The sequence below is a fragment of the Callospermophilus lateralis genome, chromosome 13 (assembly GCF_048772815.1).
Source record: "Callospermophilus lateralis isolate mCalLat2 chromosome 13, mCalLat2.hap1, whole genome shotgun sequence".
Lineage (NCBI taxonomy): Eukaryota > Metazoa > Chordata > Mammalia > Rodentia > Sciuridae > Callospermophilus > Callospermophilus lateralis.
This window is the reverse complement of record NC_135317.1, coordinates 76,915,847-76,942,178: the sequence shown is the minus strand read 5'-3', so window position 1 is coordinate 76,942,178 and position 26,332 is coordinate 76,915,847. Positions and strand designations below refer to the sequence as shown.

At 48.9% G+C, this 26,332-nt stretch overlaps 3 protein-coding genes across 5 annotated transcripts in view; 1 reads left to right on the top strand and 2 right to left on the bottom strand.

Annotated features, from left to right (window-relative positions):
• Cntn2 (contactin 2) overlaps positions 1-15,630 on the top strand; it is a 31,361-nt gene extending 15,731 nt beyond the window's left edge. The window contains exons 8-23 of the mRNA XM_076872954.1: positions 710-885; positions 1,281-1,417; positions 1,892-2,021; positions 3,999-4,149; positions 4,272-4,399; positions 4,712-4,887; positions 5,390-5,510; positions 6,027-6,185; positions 6,650-6,799; positions 8,889-8,959; positions 9,236-9,470; positions 9,818-9,930; positions 10,945-11,131; positions 11,447-11,559; positions 11,970-12,138; positions 12,558-15,630. Coding sequence (XP_076729069.1) covers positions 710-885; positions 1,281-1,417; positions 1,892-2,021; positions 3,999-4,149; positions 4,272-4,399; positions 4,712-4,887; positions 5,390-5,510; positions 6,027-6,185; positions 6,650-6,799; positions 8,889-8,959; positions 9,236-9,470; positions 9,818-9,930; positions 10,945-11,131; positions 11,447-11,559; positions 11,970-12,138; positions 12,558-12,667 — 2,326 coding nt within the window. The 3' untranslated portion in view covers positions 12,668-15,630. The remainder of the gene's footprint in view (positions 1-709; positions 886-1,280; positions 1,418-1,891; positions 2,022-3,998; positions 4,150-4,271; positions 4,400-4,711; positions 4,888-5,389; positions 5,511-6,026; positions 6,186-6,649; positions 6,800-8,888; positions 8,960-9,235; positions 9,471-9,817; positions 9,931-10,944; positions 11,132-11,446; positions 11,560-11,969; positions 12,139-12,557) is intronic.
• Positions 15,631-20,241: 4,611 nt separating this feature from the next.
• Tmem81 (transmembrane protein 81) lies at positions 20,242-21,407 on the bottom strand. The gene has a single exon (XM_076831978.1). The coding sequence runs from the start codon at positions 21,338-21,340 to the stop codon at positions 20,480-20,482; it is 861 nt and encodes a 286-aa protein (XP_076688093.1). The 5' UTR covers positions 21,341-21,407; the 3' UTR covers positions 20,242-20,479.
• Positions 21,408-22,752: 1,345 nt separating this feature from the next.
• The window catches only part of Rbbp5 (RB binding protein 5, histone lysine methyltransferase complex subunit), a 36,460-nt gene continuing 32,880 nt past the window's right edge, over positions 22,753-26,332 (bottom strand). For all 3 annotated transcript variants that reach the window (XM_076831550.1, XM_076831549.1, XM_076831551.1), the window contains exon 14: positions 22,753-24,919. In XM_076831550.1, the coding sequence (XP_076687665.1) occupies positions 24,891-24,919 (29 nt within the window). In that variant the 3' untranslated portion in view covers positions 22,753-24,890. The remainder of the gene's footprint in view (positions 24,920-26,332) is intronic.

The following is a 26,332-nucleotide window of genomic DNA, read 5'->3' as shown; positions in this document are numbered from 1 at the left end:
ATTGCGAGTAAATAATATACTTAAAGCCTGAGAACGATGCCTGGCATTTAGTAAGCATTCCTTGAATGTCAACAGTCACCTATTTCAAAAGTACAATAGAACCATTAACCTTCCTGCTCTCCCAGAAAAAGCCTTCACTGGAACAGGGCTAAGAAAGAGCAGGTGCTCAATAAATGTCTGTGGAATGAATGAAAGAATGTGATTTGACTTTGGTCCCCTCTTGCTTCAAATGTGTCCTGGGGCTGCTGCTTTGTGGAAAGTTATTGGGCCTGCAGAAACCCTACCTGAAAGGCACATGGAGGGTAATATAGTGGCCCTTCAGGATGCTGATTCCTCAGTCCATTTTAGGACACAGGTTATTCATAACTGAAGTGGGGCCAAAGGAAAGGAGACCATAAAGACCCAGCACATAGACTACAGCTGACCAGGACAGTGAGAGGGCAAGCCGGACAACATGAAGACCACTTCGTTGGCTTCACAGCTGTGGCAGTGGATAGGACAGTAGAGGAGGCCTGCTCCTTGTCCCTTCCCTGATGGCATTCCAAGCCTAGCAGGGAGAAGAGCTATGAATCAGCCATATGTGCCCTCTGTCCAGCTGTCCCCTCTCAGGGTCCCCACTCCCAACCCAGAGGTCCGAGTACCAGGAGCTATGGGCACGGGAGGAACATGCCCAGCTCAGCCGCCCGCTCTGGCTTTGTCTCCCCGCCAGTCCTGTGCCCAGGATCAAGTGGCGCAAAGTAGACGGCTCCTTGTCCCCACAGTGGGCCACAGCCGAGCCCACCCTGCAGATCCCCAGCGTGAGCTTTGAAGACGAGGGAACGTATGAGTGTGAGGCGGAGAACTCCAAGGGCCGCGACACCGTCCAGGGCCGCATCATCGTGCAGGGTATGGAGCCGGGGACACCTTCACCTTCACCTTTGGCCCTGAGGAAACACCTCAAAAGTCAGAGGGAGTCTGGGGGGCCCTCGCTTCAGCCCTCTTGCACTGAGTGTGGGGTAAAGAGGCTACTGCCGTGGCCAGCACAGAGCTTTGTTGGGGGTGCAGGTGGCACAGAAGCCCTTTAGAGTGATTTAAGTTGCTAAAACCGCCACTACACAACCACTGAGGGCCGACCTTCCTGTACCTGCTGCTTCTTGCCCTCTCCTCATCCTCTCCATCCCAGGGTGCAGAGCGCTCCCCTGCTGTCGGACACACCCACCGCAGCCTCCCTGTTCCCTTCTATTTAATGAGCAGAGGCTCCTCCAGGTCATCCCAGGTTTCTTCTCCCTTGGTCCCCACAGCTCAGCCTGAGTGGCTCAAGGTGATCTCAGACACAGAGGCTGACATCGGTTCCAACCTGCGCTGGGGCTGCGCGGCCGCCGGGAAGCCCCGACCCACCGTGCGCTGGCTGCGGAACGGGGAGCCTTTGGCCTCCCAGGTAGACCTGGGCTTCCTCCCACACAGCACACCCTCTTCTGCTCCCCTGGTTCCCTTGTCCCCAAAGCACCCCCCCACACACACACAATCACTGGTAGCCCTTCTTGACTGCCAGGATGTTGTGGGTGGTTCTGGGTGCTTCTTTCCATTCCAGAGGCACCTGGCCACAGGCTGGTCAACTGGATAGAATCTCAGAGACCTGGGTCCAAACATGACTCAGACACAAAAACAGAATGTGGTGTTGAGTGGATCACCTGGCCCTCCTGGCTTCGGGGCAGGGCTGGGCTGGGTAACCACAGAGTCCTGAGATTCCAGGTTGTGCTGAGCTAGGACTGGACTCATGAGCCCCATCCCAAGGAGCTACGAGCCTCGAGCCTCGAGGCTCCGCTGCATGCATCCCTGCTGAGCCCTCCTTCCCGGGCCTCCAGTCATCCCGATCCCCCTGCCCTGCCCTGGGCGGGGCTCTTCTGCACAGAACCGGGTGGAAGTGTTGGCCGGAGACCTGCGGTTCTCCAAGCTGAGCCTGGAGGACTCGGGCATGTACCAGTGTGTGGCAGAGAACAAGCACGGCACCATCTATGCCAGCGCTGAGCTGGCCGTGCAAGGTAAAGGGCCCAGGGAGGGAGGGGACATCCTTGTGCACATGGCGGTTGGGGGCTGGGCCATCAGAGTTCTGAATAGAGCATCTCCTGAGGCTCACATGCGCAAGTGCACCCGCGTGTGCGGGCAGCTGCCCTCAGTTTTCCAACAGCCTCTGAGTAGGAGAATTGAGAAATTTCAGAAAGGAGGTGAGACACAGGATTGACAGGTCCCAGAGGACCAGGTCTCTGACTCATTCGTCTGGCAGGGACAACGCAAATGGGTGGGGAAAAAGGTAGCAAAAAGGATCAAGAATCAGATTGATGAGCTCTGTTTAACCCCTCCCTTTCAGCTGTGTGGACTTTGGCAATTGCTTAGCATCTCTGCCAGTTTCTATTTTTCTTTTCTTTTTTTTTTTTTTTTTTTTTTTTGGTATTGGGGATTGAACTCAGGGACACTCAATCACTGAACCACCTCCCCAGCCTATTTTGTATTTTATTTAGAGACAGGGTCTCAATAAGTTGTTTAGTGCCTTGCTTTTGCTGAGGCTGGCTTTGAACTCACAATCCTTCTGCTCAGCCTCCTGACTTGCTGAGATTACAGGCATGTGCCAACACACCCAGCCACAGTTTCTCAATATATAAAATGTGGGCAATAATGGTCCTGCCCTGGCCAGGCATGGTGGCATACACATGTAATCCCAGCCCCTCAGGAGGCAGAGGCAGGAGGATCATTAGTTCAAAGTTAGCCTCAGCAATTTAGCGAGGCTCTAAGCAACTCAGTGAGACACTGTTTCTAAATAAAATATAAAATAGGGCTGGGAACGTGGTTCAGTAGTTGAGTGCCCCCGAGATCAATCCCTGGTACCCAACCCCCCGAAAAAAATGATAATAATGGTCATGCCCTCGTTCTGCTACTGTGAGGGTAAATGAGATGGAGAGGAAAAGCATAAAGCGCCTGCCCATCTTATGACGAGTGCCCATGAAATGTCACCTAGTGCTTGTGTTTAGTTCAAATGCCTTTGGCTTGCTGAGGCTTGGTTTGCCCAACTGTAAGGTGGGCATAATAATACTTACCTCGTTAAGTTGCAGTGAGGCTGGGGATATAATACAGTTGGTAGAGTGCTTGCCTCAAGGCCCTGGGTTCAATCCCCAGCACCACAAAAAAAAAAAAAGATTGGCACTGGGGTTGTGGCTCAGTGGTAGAGCACTTGCCTCAAACTCTTGAGGCCCTGGATTCTATCCTCAGCACAACATAAAAACAAATAAATAAAAATGAAGGTATTGTGTCCATCTACAATTAAAAAAACTATTTTAAAAAAATTACAGTGAGGCTAAGGGAGACTTGCTCATTCACCCATTCAGTACCTCCAAGGGAATGAGAAGAAAGATCATGTCTGTGTCCTCAAGCAGTTTATAAATTGTTGGAGGGAGAAGGACAAATGCAAAACAAATGTGGGATTTGACCTGTGTGTTAAGGAGGAGCCAGCCAGGGAATTTCTAGCCACAGTTACAGCAAGCACAAAGGTCCTAAGGCAGGATGAGGCTTGGCAACTTTGAAGGACAAAAGAAAAAATAAATTGCTTGATAACTGGAGTGTAATGCGTGAGGGCCAGGGGAGGAGAAGGGATGGGAGAGGTGGGGACTTGTTTTCCATGGCTGTGAGCTGCTGGCTTCATTCTGAGTGCTTGATTCACATTTTTACAGACATTGCTGGCTGCGGGGGTGGGGAGAAGTGATTGTAGGAGGGAAGCAGAGTCCCAGGAAGACCAAGCATGGGGCTTTGTCAGCAGTCCAGGCAGGAGAGCTGATGGTTGGGACCAGAGCAATGGCAGTGGCCAGGAGGGGAAGGGGCTGGATGCTGGGTGTGTCCCGGAAGTGGTGCTGCCGGGAGCTCCTGGGTTGGTCTCTAAGGTACTGATAGTGCTTAGTGCCTGGTCCTTCCAGGGCGACAGGCTCTGTTGTTACTCTATGGTGATGGCGGGCTCTCCCCTTTCCCTCCAGCACTGGCGCCTGATTTCAGGCAGAATCCCGTCAGGCGTCTGATCCCTGCCGCTCGGGGAGGAGAGATCGTCATCCCCTGCCAGCCCAGGGCAGCTCCGAAAGCCGTGGTGCTCTGGAGCAAAGGCACTGAGATTTTGGTCAACAGCAGCAGGTACCACCCCGCATCCCACTCCCAGCCATCCACGCTCCTCCACGTTCTCCTTGGAGGCTGGTTCCCCTCCGTATCTGCAGTGTGTCCCTGGGTTGGCCAGATCTGCTTTGTCCTTGCTGCAGAGTGACGGTAACTCCGGACGGCACCTTGGTCATAAGGAACATCAGTCGGTCCGACGAGGGCAAATACACGTGCTTTGCTGAGAATTTCATGGGCAAAGCCAACAGCACTGGGATCCTGTCTGTGCGTGGTAAGGGCTGTGGCTGGGGGCCACCTCCCCCACCAGCCTACTCCTGTAACCCCAGATGGCTTCTGGTTGGGTGTTGAGACCACCCCAGGATTCAGTTTTGCATGGGGCCATCCCCTTGTCACTGTCCAGAATCTGGTCCTGCTTCACTGCTGGCCACACACGCATAAGGATGCTGAGGGGTCAGGACACTATCGGTCACAGTGCCTCTGTTCTTTCCTGGGGCCCAGGACGAAGCCTTGTGCCTTACTGCAGCCCCTGGCCTGGCTTTTCCCTCCCCCACTCACCCAGGGGTCTTTTTTGTTTTGTTTTCAGATGCAACCAAGATCACTCTGGCCCCCTCAAGTGCCGATATCAATGTGGGTGACAACCTCACCCTACAGTGCCACGCCTCCCATGACCCCACCATGGACCTCACGTTCACCTGGACCCTCGATGACTTCCCCATTGACTTTGACAAGCCTGGGGGTCACTATAGGAGAGCCAGTGTGGTGAGGACTAAGGCCAAACTCCCTGTCACTCTTCCCTCCTCTCGGATAGAAAGGGGACCCAAGATGTCCTCAACTTGAAGGACATCTGAAGCCACCATTGTCCACCAACTGAAGCCCCTCCAGAGCCTTCCCCATTCCCTGAGGCCCGTGCAGGCAAACTTGTCCCTCCTGGATCCCAGTCACTCAGGGGAGGGTTGGAGACAGACTGGGAACCCCAGCATCCCAGGAAACTCCCTCCCGGCTACTCTTCCTGTTATCCTGCCACCCAATGCAAATGACCAATGGCTTGCAGTGACATTGACTGTCTTCCGTAATAAGCTTTGTTCCTTAGTCCCCCGGGGGGTACTAAGCAGGGAGTAGCTGATTCCTCCCATTGAACTGAGAGGCAGAGGGGCCTGCGGACATAATGGAGCAGGGGGACCCCAGATCTCTGCTTTGATCTCATGGCCCAGTGAACTAGTAAAGGCTACTTTCTCTGACCTGGATGTCCCTTTGGGTGCAGAAGGAGACCGTTGGGGACATGACCATCCTGAATGCCCAGCTGCGCCATGGAGGGAAGTACACGTGCATGGCCCAGACAGTGGTGGATAGTGCATCCAAGGAGGCCACCGTTCTGGTCCGAGGTGACGGGTTCCCCCCACTCTGCCCGACCCCTGCTCTCTTGGCAGCCAGCAGCGCTATTCTGGCCTGCTATCCCTAGCTCCCCTCCTCCCCTGCAAGATGTGGGGAAAGGCTTCTGGCGTAGGTCATCTGCTGAGCCTGGTATATCCGTTCTGTACCTGTATGGTTGATTTTTCATGGGTTCTGAATGAGTAGAATATTTTTCTTGCGAAGACAAATATTTTTAAAAAATCCATCCTTAAACCAAGGCAGAATACTTTGCTAAACCCAGTTTTCAAGTCTGGTGCTTGGGAATCTGCACATCGCTTTGCCAGTGCCTTTGTGAGCACCCCCAGCTTGAGGCCACCCCTCCCACTGTGCCTGCCCTCCCCACTCACTGCCCCTCCCTTACCTTCCTTCCTGGGTGTGTCCACTGCTCCCTCTGCTGCCCTGCTTTGGTAATGCACCAGCCCTGGAGAAGGTTGGCTCAGATAAGAAGCTGCCCAACTCTGACCCAGTGTGCTCTGCTCTCGGTGCAGGTCCACCAGGCCCCCCAGGAGGCGTGGTGGTGAGAGACATCAGTGACACCACTGTCCAGCTAAGCTGGAGCCGTGGCTTCGACAACCACAGTCCCATTGCCAAGTACACCCTGCAGGCCCGCTCTCTACCTGCAGGGAAGTGGAAGCAGGTTCGCACCAGTAAGTGTGAGGCCCACCTGGCTCAGCACTGAGAAAGCTGGGCTGTGTGTGTCAGAGGCAGAGGGCAGGGGGTCGTCAGGGTCAGGAGTCAGGGGTCAGAGGGTCAGCAATGAACCTGAAGTTTTGAAAAGATATGAGTTTTGCCTTCTACTATCCAGAAGCGTCCAGGCAAGTAAAGAGACAGAGAGCAGGAGAGGGGAGAGAGTTGAGGAGGGGATGCTCAGTCTGCACCCTCGAAGATTTGGAAGGATTAATACTGGAGAAATGAAAATACCGGTTAGGGTGTGGGGTGCACACACCAGGGGAGTTGACTAGTTTTTCAATCGTGTCTGAGGAGGTTTTGAATGTCTAGTATACAGCAGGTGCCACCATGGGGGCTGGGTACCAAGGTGATCAGGCCCAATGCCCACCCTCATCCAGAGGAATAACCAAGTGTTGTGCACCGACTCCCTGGTACCTTGCAGATCCTGCCAACATCGAGGGTAATGCCGAGACCGCCCAGGTGCTGGGCCTCACGCCCTGGATGGATTATGAGTTCCGAGTCTTAGCCAGCAACATCCTGGGCACCGGGGAACCCAGTGGGCCCTCCAGCCGAATCCGGACCAAGGAAGCAGGTCAGGGTCCTGGATGTCCCAAAGGAAACACAGCTGGGCAGAGACATTGGCTCCTCCTACAGGGGGCCTCCTGCAAGCAGCCATCACAGAGCTCCAGCCCTGCTCACCAGGCTTTGGGCTCTACAAGACAGCTGAGAAAGGACACACGAGTGAGGGTGAGGGCTAGGCTGCTGTGGGGAGAACCGTGAAGTCCAAACCGCTCATTCAAAAGAATCAACCTGACAACTGCATGCGAATCCATAATTATTTTTTAAGTTTAAATTTTTTAAAAATATGGAAAAACAGAAGTTTGGAAAAGGGAAGGGTCACACCAGCAGAGCCTGAATTTGAACTTGAATCATGGGATGGGCATTCCTGGAAGTGCAGAAGCTGCAGAGATCAGTTAATGAGGAAGGGCTGTGTGTGTGTCACCCAGGGGACAGGGAAGCAGCCAGTGTCTCCAAGCCCTTGTTTAGATGACCTCTTTGGGGACAGGAGGAATGAAGAGTCTGCCCATGACCCTCAGTGAAAAGTGTATGTCTCAGAAACCAAGTGGGAACAGAAGTGGGGAGAGAGCCCAGGAGGAGGAACAGGAACAGGCCCCATCAGCATCTGCTGGGAGGCTCTTGCCCACCTGCCTCTGAGCCATTTGCAGGTGAGGGCCTGGAATGAGGGATCCTGGAACAGACAGGACTCCGAACCCTGCTCCCTCATCCTGCCTCCTCTGACCTGCTGCACCAGATGTGTAGAGAGGGTCCATCTGGTGTCTCCTTTAAACGCATTCTGTGTGTTCCAGGATGATTCTCCAGGCTGGTTCTGGAATCACCAATATTTTTAGTTGGTACCTCTTAGTAGTAAGAAGTTTCAGAGGGAGTACTTTCTTTAATTGACCCTGAACTTCTTAGTGATGTGAGGTGGGAAGAGGTCTCCTTTATTCTAGTCTCCCAGGAGTTGTGCAATGGAAAAAAAAGGGGGGGGGCTTTAAAATCAAAAGAGCTGAGTTCAAATTCTAGCTGTGCCATATGTTAGCCATGTTACCTTAAGCAAGTCACTTAACTGCCCCAGACCTCAATCTTTTCTACTGTGAAAAGGATGATAATAATGCCCACCTTACAGAATCAAATAGGCATGTATTTAGGTGACCCTTGCAAAGTACAAGGCCTGAAGAGATCATCATTGGAAAAGTGACGTCTCCCTGTGCTGAATTCTCTGCAGAAATATTTAGACCCCAGCCAGGTTACTTTCAGCCAAGCTGCATGAGCAGATGAAATACATCCTTGTTTAAACATCAGCCTTTTTTTTTTTTTTTTGTACTGGTGATTTAACCTAAGGGTATTTTACCACTGAGCTACAGGACCCTCCCATCTTTTTTTAGTTTGAGGTAAGGTTTTGTTAGGTTGCTTAGAGTTTCACTAAGTTGCTGAGGCTAACTTTGAACTTGTGATCCTCCTGCCTCAGCCTCCTGAGCTTCTGGGATTATAGGTGTGTGCCACACAACATCAGCCTTTTTAAATACTATAGCCAATTAGGGGATTAAATCTGTCACAAAAAGAATAAGTTAAAAACACTTTGAAGCCCAAAAGAAATAGTTTTTGTTTTTGTTTTTTATCATTGTTGTTTATTTAGTGGTGTGTGTGTGTGTGTGTGTGTGTGTTTTGTGGTACATTAACCGCCATTCTGGGTTATTTATTCTGCTTAAAGCAAACCCAAGTTGGTGTCTGTGATTTAGTTTAAGCTGACAAGAGTGAAAAGGGCCATGACCAATTTTTGGAGCAGGTCCCCACCATGTGCTCGCCATACCTTTAATTTTGTTTTCATTATAGCCTTTGAGAGAGACATTATTATCTCCATCTTATGAAGAGGAGAAGCAGAGACTCAGAGAGGTTGAGTTTCTCACCCAGGAAACCCACGTATTCAATGGCAGAAATGGGAGTTGATCCTGGGTCTGTCTGACTCCAGAGCCCATGCCCAGAAGGGCTGCTGGGGACAAAACCAGGATGCATTTGAAAGGATGTTCCCATCCTGAGATGTGCTCCAGGCACAGGCTTGAAGCTTTTGTTCCTTCATTGCCCATTAACAAGCCACATCTGTGTCCCTTGGCCCCTGACAGCCCCCTCAGTGGCACCATCAGGACTCAGCGGAGGAGGTGGAGCCCCGGGAGAGCTCATCGTCAACTGGACTGTAAGCTGCCAGGGACAGAAGCAGACGAGTCCAACCCCCTCCTCCCTTCCTGACTTTTCTGCTTGAGCAGTGGGCAGAAGGGTCCACTGCACAGTTCTGATTCAAAAGCTGCCAACTTCCTCCTCCCCTCCCCTTGCACCTGCTGCCCCTCACGCAAACCCACTGCAGGAGTAGGTGTCCCAGGGCTGCCCCTCTTGGTGAAGGTTGGGTGGGGACCAAGGCTGGGCAGGGAACCGCATCCGTGACTCCTCGCCCATGCCACCCTCTTGCCCTCAGCCCATGTCACGGGAGTACCAGAACGGAGATGGCTTCGGCTACCTGCTGTCCTTCCGCAGGCAGGGCAGCACTAGCTGGCAGACCGCCCAGGTGCCCGGTGCTGATGCCCAGTACTTCGTCTACAGCAACGACAGCATCCAGCCCTACACGCCTTTTGAGGTCAAGATCCGCAGCTACAACCGCCGGGGGGATGGGCCTGAGAGCCTCACAGCACTTGTGTACTCGGCCGAGGAAGGTGGGCCACTCCTGGGCCACCACTCCATCCCACCCCAGCCTTTTGTCCCTAGGGATGTGGGATGGGGAAACTGCTGCTCCTGCCCCAGCTTGATTCAGAGTAGGAGGTGGAGAGGGCCCCTGGGTTCTAAGCCACCGGACTCACTTCTGCTCATTGAGCAGGAGAAGGAGGGGAGCAGCTGTCTGGGAAGAAAAGTAAGCCCCGGGAGACACTCTGGGGGCTCCCACCCAGCCTTTGTCCTGGGCCTGGACTCTTCCTCTAAAATCCTAGGCAGTCCTGATTGGGAGCTGCTCTGTAGGACATAGGAATGCTCCAGAAATCCAAACCTATTCTGTGTTGGTCCCCAGAGCCCAGGGTGGCCCCTACCAAGGTCTGGGCCAAGGGGATCTCATCATCAGAGATGAACGTGACCTGGGAACCTGTGCGGCAGGACACAAATGGCATCCTCCTGGGGTATGAGGTGAGCACTAACCCCGGGGCCTGAGAGAGGAATGCGGTGTGCAGGGGTGCTGGGGCTTCGAGGCTTGCGGGGGACGCCTGACAGCTCACTCATCACTCTTCCTGGAGTCACTCACTCTCTGCCTGACAAACTGAGCTGCCAGTCTGTGGGGCACTGTGGATGCAACTTCACTAAGATCGGTGGCTGAGCCAGGAGCGATGGCACAGGCCTGTGATCCCAGTGGCTTAAGAGGCGGAGGCAGGAGGATTGCGAGTTCAAAGCCAGCCTCAGCAACTTAGTGAGGCACTAAGCAACTCAGTGAGACCTAACTCTAATATTTTTTAAAAAGAGCTTGGAATATGGCTCAGTGATAAAGAGCCTCTGGGTTCAATCCCTGGCACCAAAAAATCATCATCATCATCATCATCATCCATGGTTGACCCCCAGTGGGGAGGAGAGACTCATAGATGTCACGCATGAAGTGAGTGCTTGGGTAGAGCTGGCACAGGACAGACCACAGGGAGAAGTTTATTCCAAACTCTCCCCTTGATTTGGAAAAATGTTTAGCAGTTCTTAATATCCCAGCTACTACTAAATCGGGTCTGTGTTTGTTGAGCAGCCATCATAAACTTACTGGGGGCCAGGGGCTACTTTGCAAATATAAACATGATGTTGTATCCTTAGAATCTCTGTGGGAGCCCCTGAGTTCCTGATGAGTTGGGCTCTGGCAGACCATCACCAGGCTGAGCCGGTGCTCACCCCTGCTAATCCCTCCCCCACCACTCCCTCATCCCTACATTGAGCACCTTTCTTGGACCCAGTACTTTTGCTGGGCACTGAGAGATACAGGGACTCACACCTGGGTGACCCTGCTCTCTGGGTGCTTATAACCAAGTATCCCAATTCTAAGACTCAAGAGACTGAGTCTCGGGACCAGGATGAGCAAGAGAGAAACAGAATGTGGGCACCAGGATTAGGGTAGCCCTGAGATCCTGGGCTTGACCACTGACCCTAGGGTACCCTTACCCCCTTCAGATCCGATACTGGAAAGCTGGGGACAAAGAAGCAGCTGCTGACAGAGTGAGGACAGCAGGGCTAGACTCCAATGCCCGAGTCACGGGCCTCCACCCTAACACCAAGTACCACGTGACCGTGCGGGCCTATAACCGCGCTGGCACCGGGCCTGCCAGTCCTCCCACCAATGCCACAACCATGAAACCTCGTGAGTCTGTCTCCAGGGTTGATGGGGATGCTGGGGGTGCTTTCGGGATCACTGTTTCTCCAGCAACAAGACACATGCTCTGGTCCACAGAAACAAGGGGTGAGCCTGTTAAAAACGAGGTAGAAATTCACAGCTTCTGTCTCCTCCAGCCTTTGGACTTTCAAGGACTTTGTTTTTGAGGCACTGGTGGCAGAATGTTCTGGGTGTAATTAGTACAGGCAGACATCTGGAGAAGGGCTGGCGGATGCTGAGGCGGGGGCAGAGGGGGGACAGGTGACCAGGTGGAGGTCTCTCCAACTCTCCCTCCCCTGGCAGCTCCCCGGCGACCTCCTGGCAACATCTCCTGGACTTTCTCAAGCTCCAGTCTCAGTATTAAGTGGGACGCTGTGGTCCCTTTCCAAAATGAGTCTGCAGTCACTGGCTATAAGGTGAGGAAGAGATCCACAGGTGAGAAAAGCTCTGGTCTTTCTGGTAAATATGAAAGCTACAATCTACAGCAAGAGGGATCTGAGTGAGACAGAAGCAGATTGTGGGACCAGTAGAGGCTTGCTGCACAGAGGTGCTCTCCAGCTCGCCTGTGGTAGAGACTATTAAACAGGAGCAGATGGGATTGCTGTGAAAAGGCAGGGGTGGTGGGGCAGCAGGGGGGCTGGAGGTGAGTTTGCAGGCTCACCTCCCACCAGGGAGGAGCTTGGCTAATGGAAAACCCAAGGAGGAGTGGGGAGACAGAACCTCAAGGGCCCAGAACTAACTGGGCTCCCCCCAGGGACTAGATCTGGGCAAGAAAGAAGGATCCGCCCTGGCATAAGGAAACTTCACCCGGAAACCTTCTTCCTAGATGCTGTACCAGAATGACTTACACCCAACTCCCACACTCCACCTTACTGGCAAGAACTGGATAGAAATCCCAGTACCCGAAGACATTGGCCACGCCCTTGTACAGATTCGGACCACGGGTCCTGGAGGGGATGGCATCCCGGCAGAAGTTCACATCGTGAGGAATGGAGGTGCTGCCTCTCCCCTCTCCTGTCCCCCAGAAGTATCAGGCTCCACCCAGACACCTGGTGAAGGGATCATGCCCACCCCAGCCACCTCCAACCTAGATCCCAGGAGAATGGAAAAGCCAGGCAGGAACCAAAGTAGAGCATTGACTTCTCCCACTCTCCACCCAGCCCGAGGGCCACGGAAATGAGGGTGCTTCTTTTACTGGGTACAAAAGGAGGCTGCAGCCAAGGACAAAGGCCCTGGCAAACTATGGGAGTAGGACTGAGAATACCAGGTGCCGTGGACACTCTGGGGTCTGCAGTGTTCCACCCCCCTGCCCCCCAATCAGTGTCTATTTAGGAAAGGTCTGGATGCTGTTGCAAGCATGGGGCTAGGGTCACCCAGGCCCTGCTCACTCAGCCTGCATTTCTGCTGGTTTCAGGCACAAGCATGATGGTGGAAGACGCGGCAGTCTGCCCAGCCCCACACCCCAGCACCATCCTCTCCCACTCCACGGCGATGCTCATCCTCATAGGCTACCTGGAACTCTGAACTCGGCGCTTCTCCTTCTGCAACAGAACTGGAACCCAACTCTGACGGACACAGCCAGCTGGCCCTGGCCCTTCCCAAGCCAAGGTGGCCCAACACTGTGCCCAGAGTGGTTGGTTTTAAACACCTACTTTAAACAGGACCCTTTGTGCAGGAGGTAGGATAGTTCATATTCTGCCACAGGACAGAACCATAGGTGGATTACTTTTTCTCTAAATGAAGATGTACTGGGCAGTGACTTCCATGATGATACTGAACCCAACCCCTGGGCCCCTAGGGGTTCTGGATGGAAGAAACGAGCCCATGGGAAGAAAGGGGTTGAATGCATATCTTGAATGGCAAGAGATGGCACTCAGAGTCCGCATGTAGACTCTGTCACCTGAGTGCAGAATCCTGGGCCCTGTGGGAACACCTGGCAGGAGCGGGCTGAGGACCTCCCTCAACTAAGAAAAGGACGAACCCTGGGACCAAGACCTCTCCTCGTCCTCCTGTTGAGGAGCAGCGCAGCCGGACCCTGGCGTTCTCCTCCGACTCCCCAGCAGCCCCTGCCTGCCTGGGCGGCTAGAACTCTTGCCCTGCTGCAGGGATCAGGAGCCTGAGCCCCTTCAGCATTGAGGGATGAGACTCCAGACTTTTAGGGGTGGGAGCTAAGAAGGGTTGGGAGGCTGGGATGCCTGGTGGAATGGGGCACCAGCCTGAGCCTGAGTTATGGGCACCATGTGGGTGACACTGCCCTCTCAGCCAACACTGCCAACCCAACCCTGTCACCCGAGTGCCAGAGCCACCCTAGGTGGCTGGGACTAAAGGGCTTGTCTTGGGGAAGTCCCTCACCAAGACTTATCCTGCACAGCCCCTCCAGGGTTAGGGCAGGAGACTTCCAGGCGCTCACCCGCCCTTCCCCTCCAGCTCTGCCTGCAGACCTGTGGCCACCTCCCCCACTGCCACCCTCAATGCAGCATTCCTTCTCTGTTCCAGCCTCTGGAGGCTTCTGAGCCAGGCAAGGATCAATATGACCCTTCCTGCTCCCAGGAATACCTTGGACCACCTGGAGAGAGCCCTGTTCCCTAGACTGCCTGGACCACTCTTTAACCCCAGAAGAAAGAGGGGTTAATAAAGGGGACATCCCACCTTGAGCTCAGGTATACTACCAGTCACGGACAGCAGAACTGGAAGAGGCCTGAGAGCTCAAGTTGTCCACGCCCTGCACTCCCCAGATGAGGAACTGGAGGTCCAGAGAGGATCAGGGACTTCCCAAGGTCACAGGGCCTATAAGTAGAGGGGATGGGACAAGACCACAACTCTTTTACCTGCCTGTTCAAGGCTCTGTCTCTGCAGAAGGAGGAGGCAGTGCTGACGGCTGTTATAAAGGTGGTCAAGGCTGATGGGGGGTGAACAGTCTACTTCAAGGGTCCCCATTGCTGACCACGAGGATTGCATGGCTGAGCCCAGCTCAAAGTGTGGCATATTCTGGGAGATGCCCAGGCCTCCCTTGCCTTCTGAGCCTGGCTCCTGCTGGGGACTCAACATGCACTACCAACTTGAAGTCCCAACCCCCTTACCCTTGCTCCAAGAAGAGGCCAAAGCAAGGACAGAGTCCCCCTATCCAGGCAGCAGTAGCAATGCAGCAGGAAACCCCAAAGCCTGTGCTCTGCCAGGGGACTCTCACATCTGGGAGCAGTGTGACAGGCATCTTGAAGGGCACTTGTCCCTGTAGCTCCCTGGGCCAGTTTTCTGTAGTTTACAGTTAGAGCTCTATTTTGTTATGGTTTTTTAAACTTTTAAGTCCTGCCCTATTTTCCTGGGCAGGTTTACGTTGATGTTTACCCAGTACAATTTTTTTAAAAACGTCAGCTCACACAACTTTTCCCTGCCACCCCTCAGCCACCTCCCTGCAATCCAGGACTGCAAGGAGGCTACGGGCTTAGCTAAGTGACCATTCCCCCTCATAGGGACCCCAGATTTGGCCTAGCATCTCTCTTTGTGCCCTGCTGGCTATGATTTGGCCTGTGCCCAGTTCTCTACCAGAAGGGGACACTGAAAGAAGCTTCCCCAAGGTTTATCTGATTCTCTCCTCACTGCCTGGGGCTGCAGCAGGGGAGACAGGGAGCCTACTTGCCAGGCCAGGATGAGCTGCTTTGGCACAGTAGCTAACCAGGGATGCGGGAGGCTGCAGCCCCTAAGCTTGTTTGATGGAACACTCATGGTCAAGTACCTTACTTCAAAGAGGTCCATTAGAAAGAGGGGGATGGTGATCTGCTTGGGAGACCCAGGAAGGGTTTCTTACCAGGAAACCTGACTGCTCCACAGACAGAATTTGCTTGGGGGACAGAGCCATAGAACTCTATTATTATAACATGTTCCTGCAGCATGAGACTGCATGTGACTGAGGTTACAGGCTTGTAAAATGGAATAGCTTCTTGCTGGGGTGGCTTGGAGGAACAGACTAGAATAGGCAGCTTCCAGAGTCCCTTCCTGCCTGAGGGGCCTATGATTTTGTCTTCTCTGCTTGGATGGGCAGGGGGAGCTGAGTGGGGCTCACGCCTGCTGCAGCCCAGACTCAATTCTGAATTCCCTCCTCTCACACCAAGCCCCAGAGAGAGGCAGAAGCAAGGGTTAGTTCAAACAAGTATTTTGCTGCCTCACAGCTTAATAATGACGAGTAAATGCCCTGAGAACTAGGTACAGCCAGCCTAAGATGCCTTTTCAGGGCTGGGCAGACAAGCGCCCACTGATCTGCAAGCACTGGGGCTCAGGCAGCAGCACTCACCTCCTTGTTCCTTGTGTCTCTAACAGGGCAGGAGGGCAGGGACTCTCTGCATCTGCTCACAGAGTTGCAGGGCTTACAGGGCAGCTTCTATTTTCATTCAGGGTAGCAAATCACAAGGTGATGCCAGGGAGTAGCAAGGCCATGGGGGTGGGGATGGGGTGGGGGATTTTTTTTTCTTCTTTTAATAAAGTAACAGGAGAGACTGAAGTTAGACATGAGAAGAAGTTTCTGCAATGAGACCCTGGAATAAGTAAGCAGTTACTTCTTTAGAGACCTCTGAGGACTTTGGAGTGTTGGTGTATTCTAGGTTAGGTGAAGCTGTGACTGGAAGGATAGGAGATGCTGTCTGTCCTTCCAGAGCTGAGTCTTATAGGAAGATGTCATCTGTTGTGTTCCCTGTATCTTAAAGGAAGCCATTAAGGAGGAAGGGTCACCCAGGAATTGCGGTGGCAACCCAGTGCCTTCCCCAGCATGCACTGCCCCTTGGCAGTTCCCAAAGCCATCCAGCCTGCACTCTGGGCAAGAGCCCAAGACGACTAAAGATGTTTTCCTCCTCTCTTCCTGAGATCACCAGTGGGGCTCCTGCATGTCACAGGGATAGTAGTACCCTCACACCTGTGTCACTGGCAAAGGTGTGATGTTTGTCTCCCCAGCTCAAGACTCAACCTGGGCCAAAGACTCCTGGAGTAGTTTAGTGATCAGATAGGCGTTCTTTTCTAAGGGACTTCAAAGAGTCCTGTAGAAACAGGTTCCTAGGAGCCAGTGGCGGGGAGGGGCGGTGCCCCATGAACTTGTATATATGGTTATAGGCTTTGGGAAGGAAGGGCCATAAAGGAAAACTGGAGAGGAACAAAATGGGTCAGACAGATTTGCCCAGAGTCCTAGGCAGCCCCAGGCCTAAGGCACTTAGTACTCTTGGATGGGGTGCACCCTGCCTTGGTCCAAGGTGCCTCCAACTTGCCACCTGCTTCAGGGCCTGCCAGCTTAGAGAAGCTCAGGGCTTGGCAAATGCCAGGGCCTAATAGACCACTGACTATACAGCTTTTGTTCAAGTGGAGCCACTCCCAAGGGCCCACTGTTCCACTCTTATAATTCTTGTATGGTAGTTATTTATTGACTCTGGTAGTAGACAGTTCATAAATAAAAGACGGTTTCTCAACCTGTCGGCTGGCAGCGGCTGTGGATTTTTATTATCACTTGGCTGTAGCACATCTCCTGTCCTGTCTGGTAACCTGAGGCCTCTATCCAGGGCCTTCAGCCATCACAGTGAATCCTGTTAGAACATGCAGTCTGTATCGCTTCATCCAGTCCTGGGAAGAGAGAAAACTGCCAGGGAACTCAAGCAGGTGACACAGAACACAGCAGGCACTTTGCCAGATGGACTGGTTTCATCTAACACAGTGGCAGCAAACAATACCTGTGGATGGAACCGCTTTAAGGTCCCCTGGCTTTGAAAACATTTGAGGTGTTGACTCAGTGGTCCCAAAGGGAGGTCTTTCCCCTTAGAGAGATCCCAACTGGGAAACACGTGACTGCTCCCTCTGCTCTCTGCAGCCAAAGGTTGTGATTACTACTCAGTTTGCAGCCACAACTCACATGTTCAACAAACACTGATCCAATGTCCACAACAGATGAGCTGTGCCTGCGGCGGCACACAGCACTGTATTGGATTTTCAGTGCAAAACAGGTACAAAGGGGTCCATCCTGTCTCATAATTTTCTTGAGGGAGATCAAGGTGAGTGGAGAGGGCCTGTTCAGCAGAGAAAGGTCCCATGTAGACACCAGTCTGACACATCAAGGTCACCTCTTCCTTTTTCACCCCAAGTGGATGTTGGGAGCACAATTGAACCCAAATTTTAGTCCAGTCAGCCTCTCCTTGACCCTCTAGAGGCAAATTACATGCACAGAACTCCATTAACTGAATTTAATTTGTCTTTGGTAACTTGTAAAGAGTTTTTTGTTCTTTTCTTTGCTCAAACCCTTGAGTCAAGGGATTTGCCATCCTAAGTCAAAGTTCAAGAGCCCAAGGCACAGAGGGCAATAAACCAAGAGCTGTGGGATAGGATCATCTGACTGCTGGTTTGCAACTGAGTGCTGGAAGCTATTTAGCTCTTCCAAGTATCAGTCTCTCCATCTGTAACATGGCAAGCAGCAGCCCTCAGCAAAGTCAATACGCAGATCACTACATAAGAGGCTGTTTCCCGACTTTGAAGTACAGCAAGCTATCTCCTGAATTCTTCAGTAAAAGAGTACTGCAGTAAAAAGAATCATTAATAACATTCCCAAACTTCACTTTACCTCACTGTGCCCTCATAATCACCTATTTCCAAGAAAAGGCCTACAAAAGGTGTTAGCTTGCTCCGGTACAGCCCATAGCAGACCCAGGCCAGAGTTGTATCTTCTGAACTCCCCTTTGAAGTGTGCAGATGAGAATTAAGGGTCTGTGTACAATTTAAGGTCTTCAATAGTAAAAGAATTCCCTATCCATGGGCCTAAGCTACTGATTGTCAATATCAACCATGTATCATAGTCATTGATAAACCTATTAAAAAAGATGCTTTGATCTTTTATGTATAGCTTATCATCAATAATCGTGGGCCAATCTAACACCATGAGCCACCTAATGTGACATACTAAGTATGGCTCTACGTAGAGCTCTTGTCAAAAATGTCTAAAACTCATTTCTTGTGAATCTAATGTTAAACTGACAAATCCAGATTGTGGGACACCACCCAATACTATTGGACTAGCCAGACACTTCAATAAAATCAATGTCATGCCCTGAGCCGTGGTGCACACCTGAAGTCCTAGAAACTTGGGAGGCTTATACAGGAGGATCACAAGTTCAAGGCTAATCTCAGCAATTTAGTGAGACCCTATCTCAAAATAAAAAAATAAAAAGGACTGGGGATGTAGCTCAGGTGTAACATATCTTTGGTTTCAATCCCTAGTACCAAAAATAAATAAATAAATAAAAGGATTGGGGATATACCTCAGTGGTAAAGTTCTCCTAGGTTCAACCCCCAATACCCACCCCAAAGTAATAAATTCTACAAAATCAATTCTACCATGCGGCCAGCGCAATGGTTTCATTAATGAGGTTCTTGGCATAAAAGTTAGCTAGCGAGATCGAAATAAACACACAGACTCAGTTACCTTTTTCTATGACCAGGTCCGAGACGGCTCCCCTCTCTGGTTCCCTCCTCTAACCGCCCGGCAGGGCAGCAAGGATTACTCAGGGCTAGCAGGAGAGAGAGAGAGCGAGCACGCCAGGGAGTAGCCTTTTATTGGGGAGCAAGAAATTCAGGGGATAATTCCATCCAATGAAGGTTGAAGGGGGGCCGCACTCCAAGGTCAGGGTCAGTGATTGGGCCTCCGGGGTCAGTGGTCAGTTACACCCCCACACGGACAGGTTCTCTCATCAGGAGAGGGCCGGGAAAGCTCCGACACAGCCAGAGCGCCTCAGACCCTAACCGGGAGTCACCCAGTCACGTGTGAGAATGGCTTCCGACAATCAATGTCATGAGAAAACACAAAAACGCATATATATGATCTGTTGAAAAATGAAGACTTGAGAAAATACTCAACGCAATACATGAAGCTTTATTTGCTCCTAGATCAAGAAATTACATCAAAAAGCTCTAAGATTTTGAAAATTGGAGCCACTGAACATAAATTATATGTTAAGACTGGGAATTGTGGGCTAGGGATGTGGCTCGCCTGGCATGCGTGCGGCCCGGGTTCGATTCTCAGCGCCACATACAAAGATGTTGTGTCCGCCGAAAACTGAAAAATAAATATTAAAAAAAAAATTCTCTCTCTTAAAAAAAAAAAAAGACTGGGAATTGTTCATTTTCTTAGCTGTGGTAGAGGTATTGTAGTTATACAGGAGAATGTCCCTATAAGATACATACCTGATTTACTTCCCAATAAAGGGTCACAATGTCTGTGACTAGCTTTCAAGTGGTTCATAAAATCTGTAACTTAGAGAGTTGTTGTCAAAAAGCTAACAACTGATGAACCCTAGGCAAAAGGTTTATGGGTGACCACTATAAACCTTTCTTCTAACTTTTCTCTGGGTTTGAAATTTTTAAAAGTAAAGGAAGTAATAAGGACCCTTTGACCATAATTTAAAGTGAAGTAGCATCTCCAGAGTTGGGGCTCAGGAATCTATTTTCCAAAAAGTCATCCAGGTGATTCTGACACATGGCTCAAGGGAGAGAGAGAACCACCAGTCTTTGGTTCCTGATAGTTCCATAACCCAATTATCTTGGATAGTCTCAATGGTCCACAAGAGTCTTAACACTGGATCTCGTACAGAGGAATAAGGTGTGAGTCCTCCCATGGGAGCTTTGGCTACTATCAGAGACCCATACATTGATCTTTCCAGGAGCACAAACTTCAGGGCACTGAGTAAGCAAAAATAAAGGAGCAGGGAGCAAGCCACAGAACTGCTTCAATGATCAGGTGAAGTATCTCTGTTTTGCAAGGAAATTTAATTTAACAGTGAACATAGAGGGTTCACCTGGGGAGGGCAGAGAGGGCAGGTAACATTTAGGGATTATTACACACCTGAGTCAGGTGTCATTACTAACAACTTCTGCCACCTATGGGCATGGGCCCTCTACAAAGCAATTTGTCCACTGTCTACTATTAAGAAATCCAAGGGAAATTGAAGCCAGGCTGATTGTGGGACCATTTAAACAAATGCAAGAAAGAAAAATGCTAGCTAGGTTTCCATATAAATTACTTTTATTGAAGAGGAAAAAAAATGTTTTCACTATGAGTACGCTGCTCAAGAGAGGGGAGATGGAGATGGGAAAGCACAGAGGTTAGAGAGAATGCAAGTTTGGAAGACAGAACTCTTCCCAGGAACAGGAGGGTTGCCTGCAGTCTCCTGAGAACTTAGAGCCAGGGAGATGTGGAGCAGAGACCCACGTGGGACACAAAGCAGCTGGTGATGGTTGCCCACAGCTAGCAAGAGGCTGCTCCTTCCACACCCCTCACCCAACCTTTTGGCAGTGGGAGCCTCCCTCCTAGCTGATTCACTACCTGACACCCAGAGCATTCCCTGAAGAGCTAGCCTGGGTTTCTGGGTGGCAGTCCCTCGGGAGCAAGGCTTGTAAGCTCTTGTGGCTCCAAGTGCTATCAGTCCCCCTCCACATACCGCAGAGGACAATGCTCACCAAAATACCACCAACCACTCCACCAGTAATTCCTATTCCCAAGGCCAATGTCACTTTCTTTTGCCACTTTGGCCGGAAAGGCTTGGAATGGTTGTCCAGATTAACCTCCAAGCCCTCATCTACTAACTTCTGGTCCTCGGTAAGAGATTGAGAGAAATTCAAGTTCACCAACTTTGGAGGAAGGACCCTCAGCCCAAAATAGAGCCTCTTCACAAACCTCAAGTTTTTTAGCAGCTGCACATCACAGCGGTATGTCCCAGAATCATACTCCTGGACAGGTTTAAATCTCAAAAAATAGGATTCAGCCTTGAAGGGTCTGAAGAGCTCATCGTCAGTGGAAATGATACCCCGTGCAAGTCTCCAGGTGAAGCGGAAAGCTTTCCGTCCAATCTCCAGGATGTCTGAACTCAAACAGCTAAGCTCAAATTCCTGCCCATCGAGGACGGTGAAATGCAGCATCCCACAGATCCAGTTGGTCAGACATTCCAAGCGCTGAGACTGACACTTCCTCCTCACTCCATCAGGACCCACCTCACAGATGGTCTCCTCTTTATAGCCAAGGCCGCAAGTCACAGTACAGGTTGTAGCATTGACAATAACTTTCCCTACAGCTTTCTGAAGCTTTCCAGGGATGGCCAGTGTTTTAGGTGAAGTCACCACCAATGGCGGGTAGACTGTCAACGCCAGACTTGTGAGGATGAAACCAGTGGCCGAAGTCTTCATGTCTCCACAGGCATTTCACCACCCTTAGTCAGAGCCCTCTGGGTATTCCAGTTGAAGTCTCTCTGCATCATAAATGAATTCCTTCAACATGGGATGTCCTTCAAAGTCAAGAGATATATGATGCATGCACTGTCAACTAAAGAATGCAACCAAATACACAAAATCTCAGTCCTTACTCATAAGTGAGGTCCCAAGGCAGAAAAAACAACAAAAAACAATCACAATGTTGCTGCTGCTTTACTCTCTATGCTTGTTAATGACCACCTTACCAGTCTCCATTCCTTTCATATCCTCTTAATAGATCCACCTCTTGAAAAGACACAGATGGAGGGCTGGAGATTGGCTCAGTGGTAGGGTACTCTCCTAGCATGTATGAGGCCCTGGGTTCAATCCCCGGCACTCCAAAAAACAAACAAAAAATCCCCACAGATGGACAAGTGAATTTCCAAATGAAGTTACATTCTCCTACCCTTTCACTCCCCTTCCATGTGGGATAATTAAAGATTTCAGGATTCCCAAGTTGAATCTGATCAAATAAAAAAAAAAAAATACCAAAGTCTAAAAAGAACAGATGGTTAAACAAATTAAGTTCCAGTTCAATACCTTGAATTATTTACTACAACTGCTCCTAAAGATTCTATAAAAAGGATCAAGAACTCTGGATTGGGAGGCAAGTGACTTACCCTTTCTGAATTTCTAATTGTTTCCTCCTCCATAAATAAATCCTTCCCCACCTATTTCAGGGAGATCACTTTTGACCATCAAATGATGCAGAGCACGTGAAAACACTCTATGAAATGTGACACATTGGTCGGGTATAAGGAATTTTTAAAAAGAAAGAAAATTCATGCAGGCAAGGGCCAAGATGCCCTATCAGATGAGCAAGAGAGGCTGTCAAAAGTAGCAACGCTCCAAGCTGAAGGTTCTCCTCTGTCTCAGGGTACTGAAGACTTGGGCTGGGCCAAAGGATGCAAGCTGCTGCCTCTGGGCCTGCTCTCTTTGCCCCACAGAGCAGAGGAACTCACTGATTCCTTATGCTGATGAGGGTTGCTAAGAAACAACTATGAGGTCAAAGACAAGTTCTCAGTAATATGACAAAAAATTAATAAACAGACACTCAGATTTGGCAGTGATTAAAATCAGACTTTGAAAGATCTTATTCTTGAGGAGACAATGAGTAGTTGGTGGATTTTAAAGCTATTTAATACAGGAAAAAAGACGAATAAAGAGGAATTTAAGAAAGGTCCCTTGGAAGCCTGGAACTTCCTGGCATGCATTTTTGTAACCTCCAGAATTTAAAATGGCCTCTTCAGGGTAATTAAACAAACTTACACTGAGTTAAAAATCTGAAGAGATCATTCCTAGATGATCTTTTTGATTAACAACACCTTTTGTTTCAAATCATTTATTTATGATCTTGTATAAAGGCAGAAATTTAGACTCTGTGCCCCCACCCCACCACGCTCTCCAGTTCTCTAGTTCCATACAGGGCTCTAACACCATCACAGAAGTCACATTCCCCAGTATATGAAAGTGGCTGGTGAGCTCCAGAAGTGATCAGTGTTTACAAACGAACATCTGCACCTGTTCTTTAATAAACATCCGATTTTATTTACAAAGCGTTAAAGCTTCAGCAAGAAGTACCCAAGGCTACGTTTTTATCTTGTACAAAACTACAGAACATTTGAAAAACAAAATGGTAGGCAGGGAGAAGATGACAAAGGGAAGAAGAGAATATACATATATTACACAAATCAAGAAACTCAAACTGAAATGGACAGACAGTTTTAGGGGCTGAAAAAAAAATTCCCAAAACATAAATAATTATCAGGAGCTGCTGCCAGAGACAATCTGACAGGACGTGATTTTCTCAGTAGCCAGTTGAGGAGTTGGACAGAGTATAAACACCAAATGCCCAGGTGAGGAAACCAAACTCCTTCATACATGGGAGTAAGGCAGAAACCCTCTGTATCAGTCTCCACACCACTACAGTGTGCAGCACAGAGAACGGGAATGAATATTATGTCTGCAGAACAGAAACATGTCCAGTGAGCCACCTGCCAATCTTAACCACTGTCCAATTCACGTGAAATTCACGAAATGAGCACTTGAAGAAGTAGCAGTGGCAACTAAAAAATTCAGGAAGAGTTCTGACTTCTGGGAAAAATAAAAAAAATATATATTCTGAAAGATGGAATGGGAAAAAGAGGCCCTTACTGATGTGTTCAACTTTGATTTCTATCCTACAATCTAAAAAATAATCAATGTGTTTGGCTACCTAAAGGAGCATCCACCAACTGATAAAGACTTCCCAATAATCGCAGTATTTAAATTCTCCTTTGAAAATACTGAGAAAATGATGATCCAGGGTAAGCACTTTGGGTCAGCTAAAAGCTCTACTCAGACAGGCTACTAAGCCCCTTCCACACCTGGTTTCCTCACTCTGGAGTTTCAGAAAATTTCAAACACCTAATGTACACATCCATCCAATCTGCTACTTTTTATTTAAACAATAGCAAAAAAAAAAAAAGCTAAGCAACCTTTCACAGAAAGGAAGTGACTGGAAAACACAGCAAGAAAAAGGAGCATGAATGCATGGATGCAGGAGGGGAAAGATGCACTGGCTGATGGGGACAGGTTTCCATAGGCAACAATAAAAAAAAAATTTACCTTTATCTTTGATTTGAACTGTTTTGCTGCTTTGATTTTGGAATCTGTACTTTAGTCCTTGCACAGGTTCCCCCACCCCAATAAAAAAGAAGTTTGTTGAGAAACACCTTGTTTTGTTTCCAACCCTGGAAGCCAGCACAGATAAGGTAATATAAACTGTTGATGATTCTTGGCTGGAGATGGATAAAACTAGTTATCTTCAAAATCCATGATTAATGAGACTGAACCAATACTGGAGAAACATGCAATGCAAGGAAAAACCCTGAATCTCCTACTGCCCAGCCTCTTGAGCAAAATGTATCTTTCTTCTTTTCCTGTAAATTTGAAATCTTTCAAGCACTTTCTTTTCTGCCCAACCTTTGTACACTAAATGGAAATACAGGAGTTATCTGAGATAGGGTACATTTAAAAATGAAAGAGAATATGCAACAGAAGTTTTCCTAGGATATTGGAAACAAAATTTCAGATAAGAACAAGTCACTCGAGGACATGCATTGAGGACGGAAGGCAATCAGGAGACAGGAAATGATATGTCAAAATGATTCTGGGTACAATAGCTAGATGAACAAAACATAGGTATCTTTTCTCCAGCAACACAACCAAGCGTAGAAGTTTATGTGAGTCAAATCTCCTACTGGATGCCTTCACAAATCCTCGTTCCTGAGAGCCTATTTGGACTTACGCTTGAAAGGGAAGGTAAGGGACATATACTCTTCTTCCATAATTCACTTCTTCATTCAAACATAAAATTCACTCCTTCCACCTCCTGGGTGGGAGGCAGAGGCCTTTGTTTTAAGTTAAAGTCAATCTCAAATAACTGACCACACTGTCCAGAGGCCACCTGATGGCAAGTGAGGAAGAACGAAGAACTTCAAGGTCTTCATAATAGTTCTGAGATTGCTCCTCCTGCTAAAGAGATTAGACACAAAAAGAATTCTTTTACCATCAATTCAGATCAGTTACTTCTAAGAACAGAAATACTGATGGATGCTGCACTCCAAGCATATATGCGCCAAGAATGTCCCCCCTTTAAGGAAAAGTTATAACCAATTCCAACTCCTAATTACTCTTTATTGAAGCAACAAATAATCTAAACCCCAAATCTCTGCCCCAACACTTTTTCCAGTACTGTCCCAAAGGGATGAGGATGGGAAGTAAAGCTAAGCTGCTGACCATTCTCTATGGTGTTAGAAAGAATGCTTAGCAATCAAAAGGGTGTGATAAACAGAAGAAAGGAAAAGTATTGAACTTTTTCTATATTAGACTAAAACAGTCACTAAATGATTAACCATGAGAAACCCTGTCCAAGTACCACTGCTCCTTAAGTGACATTTCCATCACCTGAGAATCCCAAATAAAGTGAAATGTTAATTAAAGCTATTGTCCATATGTCTACACACCAATAACTAACTGATATACAAAATCCTAAATAGTAAAATCAAATGACCACTTCCCTGGTTACTCTACAGAAGCTGTTCGACCTCCTAGGGATGTCCTTAAATGAACTGTTGAAAAATTATAAACTAGGAAGCGTAAAAAGAGAACAAGGTGAAGAAAACCCTCCCAGATGTCACTTGGAATGGGAGAAAATATACTGCTTAAGGGTAAAAAGCTTAAAAAAAAAAAATTGCCCAAGTTATGAAGGAAAACTATCCATTTATAAAAAAATTAGCTTGAACCGATTTTAAAGTTCCAGTATAAATGAAATTAGTGTTTATAAAAATATATTCACATTTGCCTGAGAACAGCCTGAAATCAAGACAAGATACAACATTCTCTCCCTGATACAAGCTCTCTGCTGAATACTACAGTTAAATCAAATTTAAAAATTTATGTAGCACCTGTTTTTCAGATCACTCCCAAAATAAAACATAATAATAAATTTGAGTTTGTTTTAAAAAAAATCTTAAGATAAAAGAATATACTCTACAAAGCTCAATATTGTGCGTTTACCCACTTAAAGGCTAGTCTCACTGATTTTTCCCATAGGTACCCTGATCAATTTAGTTTTAACAATTTGGAAAGAGATACAACATTGCCACTGTAATTCTAAATTATAATGGGAGAAAGTGGCTTGATCACAAATCAATGGCCTTGGGGCTGGGGTTGTGGCTTAGTGGTAGAGAGCTTGCCTAGCATGCATAAGGTACTGGGTTCAATCCTTAGCACCACATAAATGTAAAATAAAGATGTTGTGTCCACCTAAAGCTGAAGAACAAATATTAAAAAAAAAACAACAATAGCCTTAATAATGGACACTCAAAATGACTAAGCACCTTATACTGATTATCTGTGTAATTTGTGTTTCAGTAACATCCTTAT

Bases quoted from the DNA above. Each gene is read 5' to 3' on its own strand.
- Tmem81 (XM_076831978.1), bottom strand. From the start codon at position 21,340: ATGAAGACTTCGGCCACTGGTTTCATCCTCACAAGTCTGGCGTTGACA.